At 58.9% G+C, this 12,881-nt stretch overlaps 1 protein-coding gene across 1 annotated transcript; it reads left to right on the top strand.

The window, feature by feature from the left end:
* Positions 1 to 9,857: 9,857 nt before the first annotated feature.
* Positions 9,858 to 11,477, top strand: PPDPF (pancreatic progenitor cell differentiation and proliferation factor). Its single transcript, XM_043553449.1, has 5 exons — positions 9,858 to 9,998; positions 10,417 to 10,498; positions 10,667 to 10,744; positions 10,843 to 10,939; positions 11,017 to 11,477. Exons 2-5 carry the CDS (start codon positions 10,444 to 10,446, stop codon positions 11,129 to 11,131), a joined length of 345 nt encoding a protein of 114 aa, XP_043409384.1. The 5' UTR covers positions 9,858 to 9,998; positions 10,417 to 10,443; the 3' UTR covers positions 11,132 to 11,477.
* Positions 11,478 to 12,881: the final 1,404 nt, after the last annotated feature.

Here is a 12,881-nt window from a genome sequence, read left to right as displayed (position 1 = left end):
CCCTCTCTGCCCCTCCCCAGAGCTCGTGCTCTGTCGCTCAGCAATAAATAAATGTTAAAAAAAACGTTTTTAAATCTTTGTTAGATATTTGATTTGCAAATACTTCCTCCCCACCGGTGGCTTCTCTTTTTGTACTTGTATCCACAGCACAAAATTTTCCATTTTGATAAAGTCCATTCATCCGTATTTTTCTTACACGGATCATGCTCTTCATGCTTTTGACATTGGCTAACCCCAGATCACAAAGATTTTCTCCCATACTTTCCTCCAAAGCCGTGAAGTTCTATGTGCCCCACCTGGAGACATTACCCATTTTTGAGTTAATTTTTATAGAAGGTGTGGGATTTAGGTCAAGTGTTACTTTTCTTGCATAAGGATGTACAGTTCTCCCAGTACCGCCTATTGAAAAAATTATACTTTCTCTGTCGAATTGCTTTCACATCTTCTCAAAACACCGTTGGGCATGTGTGTGGGAGGGCTGTTTCCGGACGCTCTTCTGTCACAGTGATTTATGTCCGTGTCTTTGCCAAGGCCATGCTGACCCGATTACTATAGTCTTATGGCAACTGCCAGACTCAGGCAGCGTGTGGAAAGCATGGTCTCTTCAACAAGTAGCACTGTGATAACTGGATAAATACACACGAAAGAACGAATTTGGACCCGTACCTCGTGCCATATACAAAAATTAATTCAAAATGGATCAAAAGCCCGATAAAACTATAAAACTGTTAGAAGAAAACACAGGTGTAAATCTTCATGACCTTGGATCTGGCAGTGGTTTCTAAGATGTGGCACCAAATACATGGGCAACAAAAGAAACAATAAGTAAACCAGACTTGAAAATGTGTAGCTTCTGTGCAAAAAAGGACACTATAAAGACGGTGAAAATGCAACCTACAGAATGGGAGAAAATATTTACAGGTCATGTTGGATAAGGGTCCAGTGTCCGGAATATATAAGGAACTCTTACAACTCGATTTAAAAATGGGTGGCAGGGGGAGGGGCACCTGGGTGGCTCAGTCGGTCAAGTGTCCCTCTTCAGCTCAGGTCACCATCTCATGGTTGTTGAGTCCGAGCCCCGCGTCGGGCTCCGTGCTGACAGCTCAGAGCCTGGAGCCTGCTTCGGATTCTGTGTCTCCCTCTCCCTCTGCCCCTCCCCTGCTCACATTCTCTCTCTCTCTCTCTCTCTCTCTCTCTCTCTCTCTCTCTCTCAAAAATAAATAAATAAACTTTTAAAAAATGGGCAAGGTATATGAATATACATTTATCCAAAGGAGATCTGCAGATGGTCGATGGGCACACGAAAAGATACTGAACATTATTAGGCACTGTGAACCTATATAACAGATCATCAAAATACATGAACCCAGGGGCGCCTGGGTGGCTCAGTCGGTTGGGCGGCCGACTTCGGCTCAGGTCATGATCTTGCGGTCCGTTAGTTCGAGCCCCGCGTCGGGCTCTGTGCTGACAGCTCAGAGCCTGGAGCCTGTTTCAGATTCTGTGTCTCCCCCTCTCTAACCCTCCCCCGTTCATGCTCTGTCTCTCTCTGTCTCAAAAATAAGTAAATGTTAAAAAAAAAAAATCTTGTACTTTAAAAAAAAAAATACATGAACCCAAACTGACATAACTGAAGGGAGAAACAGGCATTCCTACAACAATTGTTGGAGACATCGGTACCCCACTGTCCATAACGAGCAAACAATCAGATGGAAGGTAAGGAAACAGGACTTAACATGATGAACCAAGCAGGTCTAAGACACACACACAGAGCACGCATCAGCAGGACACCGGGCGGTCTCCAGCAGAGAGCCGACGACAGGCCCCAGGCTGCATCTTGCTGGATTTTAAAAGATCCACAAAATAGCTCCTTGAACCACAATAGGATGAAGTAGAAAATCTACAGGTTTGTAGAAACTAAACAACACACTCCGGAAGAAGAAACCACTAGGAAACTCCGAAGATACTCGGAGAGGAGAGAAAAGGAAAACATAAGGCATCAGAACACAAGAGACTCGGCTAAAATACCGGAAGGAGGACATTTATGGCGATAAACACACGTGAAAACACAAGAAAGGTCTCGTGTCAGCAATGTAACGTTCACACTTAGGGAACTAGGAGGGGGAGAACAAGTTAAACCAGAGGAAATAAAGACGGGAGGGAGCCCCCGTCACAGCCAGACAGGAGATGCCGACACCAAAGTCCCGGGGACAAAGGGCCGAGAGGTGGCCGCCGGGAGACAGGACACGGGACGGGGGTCAGTGGGGACAGAGTCGCAGCTTCAGCGGATGAATCCACCGCGATGCAGGTGGCTCTGAGGCTGCACAACATTGGGAGTACATTTAACGCCACTGAACCGCACACTGAAAACGGCTGAGGTGGTAAATGTTGTTACGCGTATTTTACCACAATAGACGTTGTATTGAGAAAAGGAAAGTACTGATCCGTGCTGCAGTGTGGATGAACCTGGACAGCACTAGGCTGAGGGAAAGAAGCCAGACACTGATTCCACGGAGACAGATACAGATTGGTGGTTCCCGGGGCTGGGGGAGGGACTGCTTGGTGGGCACAAGGTTTCCTTTTGGGGAGATGAAAATGCTTTGGAACTAGACAGAGGTGATGGCTGCACAACATTGCGAATGTGCGAAAATGCACGCTCTAAAACGGTGACGTCCATGTTCTGGGAACTTAGAACTTACCCTCCATGAAAGGATCTGGGTACCGCGATCTTTCCTTGTTCTTAGGCTTCAAACATGTTTCAGTTAGTGTAGCTTGTTTGTCTTTTCACACCAATTCTAGGACCTGCTTGTCTGTTTTCACTGATCTCGCAGGGACTTGACTTGCATTGCCCTAGGTCTGTGTATCAGTTTGGAGGAAGCTGGTCTTCACTGTGTTGAGTCTCCGTTTACTTAGGTCTGGCTTGACATCTTCCTTTGGCATTTCGCCTTGGGCACACACGTCTTGCTAGGTTTATACGTAAGTGCTTCACGGACAGAGGGTAACTGAAAAATGGTATGTTTTGGGGGCGCCTGGATGGCTCAGTCGGTTGAGTGTCAGGCTCCTGATTTTGGCCCAGGTCATGATCCTAGGGTCATGGGATTGAGCCCCGCATCAGGCTCTGCCCTGAGAGCATGGAGCCTGCTTGGGATTCTCTCTCCCTCTCTCTGCCCCTCCGCCACTCACACACACGCTCTCTCTCTCTCTCTCTCTCTCTCTCAAAATGGGTTAATAAACTTTAAAAAAATAAAAATAAAAAAATGTCTGCTTCCAGTTGTAAATTGCTAGCGTGTCACAATATGGCTGACCCCGCCTCGTGCCGGTCACGTTTGCTCTATCCGCTTGGCGTACTTTCCGTGACCACAGAGCATCATGTTGTCGGTGAGCAGGGATAGTTGTATTTCTCAGTCTCAACCCATAGGCTTTGTGTTTCTTTTCCTTGCCTTATCGTACCGACCAAGACTCCCAGGAGGTGTGGAGGAGTTGTGGCGAGAGTGGACGTCCTTGCCTCATCCCAGTCCTGGACGGGGGGTGCAGACCTTCTCCAACGTGCACAATGCTGAACGTACTTGGCATGAGTTCTTCGCCAGTGCTCTGTATTAGATTGAAAGCCTTTCTGATCCTCGTTTCCGAGCTGTCATCATGGACGGATGCTGGGTCCCCAGCACACGGTATGAATGCTCCCAGTTGCTGGTAACAGGTGCTTTCGAGCCTGAGTCCGATCATCCGGCGTCTGGGCCTCCCAGGCCTGTTTATTGTTTCCCACACCAGTTGAGATTTTCCTGGGGCTTTTATGCCAAGTAATTTTGGGTGTTGTCCTGAAACTCAGAATTCTTGATGAATGAACTCTTTTCAGCTTGTTGTGTGCCTGGAGCACTAAAACGGTTGTTTCTGACAGTTTTTTCCAGGTGTATAGTCGCATTCTGGGGAGAACATTTGTTGACCTCCTCACTCCTTCACGCCCGAAATCTGTAATGTCTTTCATTACTCAATTCATCCTTTCATCAACTGTATTTATTGAATGTCTACTGCATGGCCGATTCTTTCTCAGCCATTGGGCGCACGACGGACACAAACTCTCTTCCTGTAGATTTTGTCTAACCAACAGGTAAACAAATTAGGCTATTCCCAGCAGCGAAAAGCACTGTTAATAAAGATCATGTCTAACTTTCACCACTACGTGCTCAGTGCTGGTCTAAGCGTTTACATCTTACAGGTGGGAAGACGGGAACAGCGGCGGGGCTTGCGGCCCCGAGGACATCGTCCGGCCACACAAAGTGCCCCCACATCGTTCACCAAATATCAGTCAGCTGTTTTGTTTTCTTCCGCAAATGGTGACTCCACCTACAGAGGTGCCAGTGCGTGTGCTGGAGAAGCCTGCAGAAGCTGCTGCCTGGGGCACCAGGGGCGGGGGCTGGGCTGCTGGGCTCCCGGGGGGACCCTCATTCCCCAGGAGTAGGCTGAGCCCTGAGGGCCCCAGCCCTGGCCTCTGGCTTCAGCACAGGTCTCACCTCAGGGCAAACACCTGCGGCCAGGGTGACAATCCACATGCTCGCACAGCCACAGTGCCCGGCTATAAGGGGCTGCTGTGAGCCTTGCCTCTCCCAGCCCGTCACCACGGAACACCTGTTAGGACTGCATGGTCGTTACCCTGACCTCTCATCTCCCCAGAAGGGAGTGGAGGCTCCAGATGTCACACGGCTGTGACACAGCTGGGACTCGAGCCCCAGTCCCAGCAACCCCCGGGGCCTGAGCCTTTCCCTGCCACCCTGCGGGAGCCGGTGGCCGCGAGAGGGACGGCCACTTGGTGTTCAGCAGAGATGTCCGCCCACCTTGTGCGACCAGCCCGAGGCAGCATGCACGTCTCTGCCCCACTGAGTGATTATTCTGTCACCGTTTCCCCAGTGGCTGGAGGCTCGGGTGTTTCCCGACACAGAACCCAGCCCTGTGCACCCTGAGCACGTGACCACCCTCCAGGCACATGGCCACACTCCCCGCAGAGCCAGCGGAAGGAAAGGGCTGACCTGTCCAAGCTCGGACCGCCCGGCCCAGATACTGAGCGGCTGGCTGGGTGGGGGTCCTGCTGCCAGCAGCAGGTGGAGGCAGATTCGACCCCAGGCCTCATGGCCCCAGAGCTGGGGACGCCCCCCCGCCATGTTGGAGCCACACCTGGGGGCCGGCCGGCAGGACAGCGGCCTTGACTCCTCCTCTCGGTGCCTCGGTGGACACCAGACAGGAGCATCGCCCACCTCAGGCCATGCCACGCAGTCCGCACACGGGCTGGGGATGCACCAGTGGCGATGGGTCCCCACTGTAACCAGGTTGTCCCACAAACCCCCTTCTGGGTCCCTGACACTTAGTAAGTGGGGGGACTGGCAGAGCCTCCACCCTCCTGGCTCAGTAAATGTAGCTTCTCTGTTTACACTTTAAAGAAAAAAAAAAAAACGCCTCCTTTCAGATTTTCTGTTCTTGAAGATGCCGGTGAGGCTGGGGATGTGTCAGCTGGCCCAGCGGACAGCTGGAGGGTGGCCTGGGGAGACGGGAGACGCACTCCTCCAGGGAAGGCCTCGCTGCGCGGCTGGGGTGGTCAGCACACAGTCCCTGCTGACAGCTCCCGCAGGGCTGGCCTCGGTCACAGGCCACAGAGCCGCTTCGCCTCAGGACTCCTCCCCAGGCTGGTCTGAGTGGGGTGGGGGCCAATGCAGGTTACCCCTGACTGTCCCTTCTCACGCCAAGGGCCCCCACTGGCCCCACGGCCCCCCACCCAACATGCGCCCTGCCTCTCCGTGTCCATCTCACTTCTGTTCCCGAGAGCCTGGCCTATGACACTTCTACAGGGGGGGCCCCAGAGGGGAGGTGACCACAGCCAGATGGCGGCCAAGTGCCCCGCCTGCCTGGGCCCCCAGACTGGGTTCCCGACCCTGAGGTAAGTGACCCTTGGGCATGGCTGGCTTTGCCCTCAGCCCTAGAGGGGGGCTCACAGGCTCTGCCTGGCATCCACACCCAGCACATGTCTGCACCCAGCCAGGGTGGGGCGTCATGTGGCCTGAGGAAGGGCCTGGCTGGCTGGAGCTAGAGGGTCAGTGTGAATGGAAGCAAATCTAGTCAAATTGAAGTGAAAAGCACCAAGTCATAGAAAAGTCATAGAACCGGTGCTCACATGTGAAAGAGGGACAAAATGTCAAGAAGTCCCAGCTCCAAGCCACAGAGGCCGGCCTGACCACTCCGGGTCTCTCCTGTGAGAGTCTGAAGCTTCTGTCCATGCGATGGAGGCAGCCGTGCCTGGGGTTGGAGGTTCTGCAGGAGGGGGGTCAGGACCCCAACTGCCTGGCCCCTCTACACTTCTCCCAGAACCCTCTGCCCCAGATGCCCGGGCCTAAGAAGACCCGAGAAGCCCCCAAGAGGCACAGGCCTGGGTCCCTGGGGAGCAGCTGCGTCAGGGCCCTCACTGTTGTGAGCACAGCTGAAGGAGGAGCTTTGAGGCCTCAGGGAAGGACTGCCCAGCCTGCAGGGCCGTGCCTGGTGTGCCCACTTGGGGGGAGGCAGAAGGACGCCTCGCCCGCTGCTCCCCACCAGGAGGCAGGACATAGCTTCAACCTCCACGCACCTTGAGCCCAGTGTGCGAGGGGTTTTGGGTCCAGGGCCTGTGTGCCTCCCTGCCCTGGGGGCTGTGACAGCACGTTCTCAAGCTCTGGGGACTGAGCCTGGGACTGAGCCCTGGGAGAGCAGGGGCTCCCACTCATCCAGCTCTGCACACACAGGCCTTGCACTGCCAGGCACACAGTAGGCTTCCAGTACTCTCTGGAAGAAAGACGAGCCTCAGCCGGGAAAGCAACGTCAACACCGGCCTCCAGCACCAAGCCCCTCCCAGCAGAGGCTGGGCAGCCCTTCTGTCCCTGGGAGCCCCAAGCTGGCCCCATCCTTCCAGGTGGCCCCCAATCCCAGCTGTCTCCGCTCACACCCCCCCCCCCAACAGGATAGGTCTGCCCCAGGGATCCCAGCCTGTCCTCCTCCTGCTCACACTGGTGTCTCCCCACCCCCAGGACACTCTCTTTGACCCACCCAGGCCCCCCCGAGTAGCATCAGCCTTTGCCACCCCCCCAACCCCAGCTGCGCCCCTTTTGAGTGACCACCATGCCCAGGATTCAGAACAGACACCCCACTGCTTCAGAGACTGTGGCCTGACCTCCAAGCCCCGACCCCATTTTCTGGCCATAAGCGCTGTCCAAGGTCCTCGAGCCCTGAACCCACAGTCCTGTTGGAGGCGTGTGTGAGACATACCACAAGACAGTCACACACTCAGCCACAGACCACAGGTCTGTGGGTCTTACTAGAACGTTGCTCCCTCCTGGCCAGTACATTGACCAATCTGCCTTACGAGTGACCCTCAGTGGCCCCAGTGGGCCGGCCTGGCCCCTCCCCATCCCAGGGTCTACCAGCCTCCCTGCTCTTGCCCGGCAGCACGGAGAGCTGGGTCTCAGCGTGTCCCTGCCGGTCCCTCCCCCCATCTCCACCTTCCTCAGATCTCAGCTTAAACCTGACACCCCCTCTGCTGTCTTGCCTCACCGCATTGGGTCCCCCTGCACTCTGGACTGGCCTTTCCACTCCTGTCCGGCTCAGCCATTTGCTCATAGTAGATATTCAACAAACCCACGTACTGAGTACCAGAACGGTGCAAGGTCTGAGTCAGGCCCATCTCTGTGTTCTTGGGGGCATGAGAAACCCCTCCCCAGCATCCCTGCCTCGCTCTCTGTGTCTTTACTGTGCAGTGAGTGCAGGTGCTATTGGCCTCGGTTTCCCCTACAGCACCCAGCACAGAGCTGGCACCCAGCCACCCCAGCCACCTCTGTGGACCACAAAACACCAAACCCAGTCATGCTCCAAGCCTCCTAGGAGCTGCCCCTAGCTTGGGAGGGGGGTCCGGTGCTTCTCAGGGGAGGAAGAGTCAGGCAAAGGCACAGGCACCCCACAAGTTGGGGGGGGGTGCACATGGGCCTGGCCCATTCCAGGCCAGCATCAGGGGCTGGCACTGAAGCCCATGGCGGCACCCCAGCACGGACCCCAGACAGCCACTGACCCACTAACCTGACGGAGGGGCTCGAGGTGTGGTGAGTGTGAGGGTGAGGTAGTGGATGACAAATGTCCTTTAACAATTAAATGTGATTCGCACCAAGTCACACCTAGTTTATGATCCAGAATCAGCCTGACGCAGGGACAGGAAACTGGAGACAGCGGGAGTCGACGAGAGGGGAAGGTCGTCGGCTGTGAAGGCGGCTTGGGGTTGTGGCGAAATGAGAGCAAGCTGGCGGGGACCAGGCTGTCTCCTCCACGCGTGTGGCCTGGTTGACCCCCTGCGTGAGAGCCCCCCCCGGAACTGCCAGCAGGGGACTCGCTGGAGAAGGAGTGGGCATTACCCAGACTGAGGTCCTCTTACAGTGCCCTGGGCCACACCGCTGCCCAAGCCAGGTCCTGGTCAGAATGTCCGAAGCCTCGACCCCCCACCCAGCCAGATAAAGGGTCACATCCAGGGGCTGCCAGGTCCCTCCCCTCCTGAGGCCTTGACTTCCTGTCTGCTGGGTGAGAAGTTGGACTGAGGTTCAGGAATCCTGGAGGGGTCCTTGCCGGGGTCTGAAGATGGGGAGGGCCTGGCAGAAGGCATTATGAGATGTCCCTGGCTTCTCCCTGATGCCCGCAGGGACTTCTCAAGACCCTCCCAACCATCAGGGAAGAGACACCCAGCCAGGGCCTAGAATGCAAAAAGCCAAGTTTGCCTCTCCCTGCAGAGGGAGGTTGGGGCTCGGGGCCTTTGACAAGGAGCTGAGGGGCTGGGGGGAGGGCTGATTTCCACAACAGAAAAGGAAGTTGTCGTCCTGGTTGACCAACCGGGGTGTGGCAAGGCCCCAGACACTTCAGGGAACATTCTGCGGCTGCCCCAAACAGGGGGCCTCTGTTTCCCGCTGGGGGAGACATCCCCAGATGGCAGTTCTTTACCTCCACTCATTCAAATGAGGCCCCCTCCCTGGGCCGCTGCCCTCCCACCCCCACCCTCCCCTGCAAGCTGTGCTCACAAGCAGGGGGATGCTGGCTGAAGCTGGAGGCCTGGGGTGTGGGTCCCAGAGCCACCAGAACTGGGAGAGGGACACCCCGGAAGGGCCTCGTCTGCCACAGCCCAGCTGGAGGGCTCCAGGCACCACCCCGAGCCCACGGAGGCAGTGAAGGGAGCTGCTGGGGACCCACATCTGGTTGGAGGGCTGGGCACGCAGAGCAGAGGCCCCAGTCTGTCCTGGGTGACAGTGGGACTGGCTCTGTCCCCAGTGGAGAAGGCTGAAGGAGAAAGGCACCGCAGGGGCTGGGCCTGCGTGGCCACGTCCAGCGCCCCCACCGCCTCTGAAGGGCTGGAGAGGTCGAGACAGGTTGGACCACCTGGGGTCCCGGGGTTTCAGGAAGGGTGAACAAGCCTTGCTCTGAGACAGGAGAGAGGGTCTCTTCAGGACAGGGGAGGTGGCCGGACAGGCACTGCTCCGGGACGGGGTAGGGAGGTCATTTAACCATCCCAATCCCAGGCCAGGCCGAGACGGGCTTCCCAGGTGGCCCCAGACCGGACCGATGCCGCAGGTCGGCACTTGCACCCTGGCCAGCCTGCGGGAGCCAGGCCACTAAGGGCGGGGTTCGGACGGACCCAGGGGCGGGGCCCAATGGGACTGGAGCGGCCCGGGGCCGAGCTCGGGGCGGGGCCTCGCAGAGGCGGGGGTCGGGAGTGGGGGTGTGTCTTGGACGAGTGGGGCGGGGCCAGTCTCGGGGCGGGGCCTCGCCTGGCCTCGCCCCCGTGACGCGAGCGCGGAGCCGCTATATAAGCGGGCGCGGCCGCGCGTGCGCACTCCGCGCGCGCTTCGGTCGTGGAGCGGCCTTAGGCGGTCTCGTCTGCAAATGGGCTCCGTGGCCTAGCGTCCCCGTCCCCGCCACCCGTGATCGCGCGCCGAGGCCCGCGAGGGGTCGCCGCCTAGGTGAGGACCCGGGCGGCGCGTGAGTTGGGTCGAGCGATCCGAAGGGGCGCCCCCGTGCGCCACGGCTGGCGGGACAGACAGACTGGCGGACGGAAGGCCGGACGGCCGGGGGCGCGGGCTGGGCTAGGGCCCGACGGGCCGGGCGGGCTGGGCAGGTGCCCGGAACCCCGGGCCCGCGGCCCCGCGCACAAAGCGCCTTTGTTGCTCCCGCGTGGCCGGTTCGGGCCGGTTGGAGCCGCCCGCGCCCTGCGCGATGAAGGCGGCCGGGAGTTCCGGGCTCGGGCTCCGCCTCCGCTCGGGAAATAAACTCAGCGTGGCGGACTCCGGAGTCTGGGTGGGGGCGGGTACCCGAGTGGGGAACGCCCCTCCCGAGGGCCGGCGGGTGACCAGGGGGGCTCCCCGACCCCTGTGTGCGCAGGCTTCCACCGGCCATAGAAGCGACAGCATGGCAGCCATCCCCTCCAGCGGCTCGCTCGTGGCCACCCACGACTATTACCGGCGTAAGTCAGCCTCCTCGTCCTCTGCCCTACAGGTCCCGTCGGGGCGGGGGGTGGGCCGCTAGAAGCGCTGGCTCTGCCGCTGTGCTGCCAGCAAAGCCAGCGCTTGGCCTGGTGGACAGGGCAGGGGACTCGGTGCCCTGCAGAGCTGACCAGGCCTCTCTTCTCCAGGCCGCCTGGGTTCCACTTCCAGTAACAGCTCCTGCGGAAGTGCGGAGTATCCTGGGGAAGCCATCCCTCACCACCCCGGTGAGCGCAGGGCCACTCCCCTTCGGTGGGCGGCACTATGTGGAGGGATCCCACCACGAGTAGGCAGGGGCACCACCACCCTACTTTGCCTGTCTCAGGTCTCCCCAAGGCTGACCCAGGTCACTGGTGGGCAAGCTTCTTTTTCGGGAAGTCCACTCTCCCGTTCATGGCTACAGTGTTGGAGTCCCCAGAGCGGTGAGTCCACATTCCTGGGGGCCAGCATGGGAGGTGGGGGCAGGTGGAACCCCCCCTGACCCCAAGCTCTCCCCCAGCTCGGAATCTCCCCAGGCGTCCAGCGGCTCCATCGCCTGCGACCTGGCTCTGGAAGCCATGAGGAAGCAGCCTGGTGGCCAGCCTGGCAAAGCCAACACCAGGCCCCAGTCCTGAGCGGCCCGTGCCAGGCTGCAGGAGGCGTGCCAGGCTGCAGGAGGCGCTAGGCTCATCAGAGCCCGTCCCCTGCCCTCCCCACCTTCCCCTCTCTCCTCCCCTCCCGTCCCCCCCCATCCCCTCTTCCCCTCCCTCCCCCCCCATCCCCTCTTCCCCTCCCTCCCCCCCCCATAGACTAGGCGGGCTGCGGCAGAAGCACTTGGGTTCTTTTATATCAAAATAACAAAACACCAAAAAGGAAGTCGAGAGAACCCCACTCTTTACTATCCAAGCCACACGCAAGCCTTCCCGACACCCTGTAACCGTGTGCCTTGCACCAAGTGGAAAATAAACCGAGCAGCCAGTAGCCCTGATGGTGTGTGTGACCATGTGCCCCCGGGGCCCGTGGGAGAAGCTGATGTTTCTCAACCTCACTTCCTGGCAGAGGTGGAGAGTTGGCCCTGTTCCCTGGGCCTTCCTGGGTTCCCTCGCTGGGGAGCCACCTCTTGGGTCTGGCCCAGGTTCACAGCGGCAAGCCACCACAGCAAGTGTGGAGCCTTGGCACCTGCGAAGGGGTGGGGGGCCTGGAAGAGCAGGCAGTTCAGAGGTTGGACAAGAAACTCCGGGGCAGCCACTGGAGTCCTGGGCCTCTGCTTGTGGGTTTAGGGGCCGTCAGCTGGAGGGACCTGGTGCCCCTGGAAGGACCTTGGCAAGGGCCCCTGCCCTTGACACCCTGGAGGGCAGTGAGGGGCCGGTACCAGAGCTGTCCCAACTGGTGTGCGGCTCACGGGGCCGGACTATCTCCCGGAGCCTTCCTGTGAGGGTGTCGTCTCTTCTAGCCTGTTGCAGGACGAGCTCTGGGTAGGGTCCCCCGACTCTGGGGGCGGGGACCCAAAATTAAGACTGAGTCGTAAGTGGTACGAGGGGGCGTTCCCAAGGGACCTTCCCACCACTGGTGACCCGGCTCTGGACGAACTCCAGCCTTGGGAGGGTGTGGCTGTGTCGTCCTCCGCCAGCCTCCGTGGGCGGGCGTGATTGGTGGACTGTGTGTCCACACACCTTCAGTGGCCAGCAGAGATTGGCCCGGGTCTGTTGGGCAGGAGGGGGCAGCTTAGGGAGGGCGTGGATGGGGGCTTGGTATGAAGTTAGGGGCCCCACGGGCCACTGAGGGAGCCCAGCCTCCTCTTCGGCCATTCTGCCCCCACTCTGTGCTAGAAACGGTTCAGTCCGATCCAGGGCATCCCGTGTAGCTGATGGCCCTCAAGGGCCTCTGTCCTGTCCGCCCTCATCGTGTCAAGGCAGGCTGCAGGGTCGGTGCAGTCTTACCCAGGCCCCCTGTGCTCCCAAAGCCAGTAGTCCGTGCTGAGGCCTGTAGGGGAGGCCTTCATTCCCACCTCACACGGACCCAGGGTGGGGGCAGGTGCCCAGTCTCCTGGCTACAGCATCCAGATGAGGCCCTCAGGACTCCTGGTGGCGGTTGCTGATGGCCACCGCCCCGGGTAGCAGACCGCAGTGCCCCACCAGCAAATAGCCCGTTTTCACAGAGTACTGAGAAGGCCATGTCGCCCCATCGCAGGAGCTGCACACAGGCCAGGTGACCCAGGGTGGGTCCGCCCAAAATCCAGGCCCCTCCTCATGCCCCACCTGGGGGAGCTGCGCCCTGGTCCTGACAGCTGATGGGCTTTGAGTCAGGACGAGGGACAGGTCCACTCCCTTTGGAAAGAAGAGTGGCCAGGCTCCTGGAGGGTTAGAGCTGGCTGTGGAGAGTCCC

Source organism: Prionailurus bengalensis, chromosome A3 (assembly GCF_016509475.1).
Source record: "Prionailurus bengalensis isolate Pbe53 chromosome A3, Fcat_Pben_1.1_paternal_pri, whole genome shotgun sequence".
NCBI classification, from domain to species: Eukaryota; Metazoa; Chordata; class Mammalia; order Carnivora; family Felidae; genus Prionailurus; species Prionailurus bengalensis.
Note: the sequence above shows the minus strand (reverse complement) of the source record. Positions and strands in the feature narration are given on the sequence as shown.

What these genes read in the sequence shown, in the direction of transcription:
- PPDPF (XM_043553449.1), top strand. Translation starts at nt 10,444, where the DNA reads ATGGCAGCCATCCCCTCCAGCGGCTCGCTCGTGGCCACCCACGACTAT. An exon ending in CACCCACGACTATTACCGGC is followed by an intron (nt 10,499 to 10,666) that starts GTAAGTCAGCCT and finishes TCTCTTCTCCAG; the next exon opens with GCCGCCTGGGTTCCACTTCC. An exon ending in AGCCATCCCTCACCACCCCG is followed by an intron (nt 10,745 to 10,842) that starts GTGAGCGCAGGG and finishes TGCCTGTCTCAG; the next exon opens with GTCTCCCCAAGGCTGACCCA.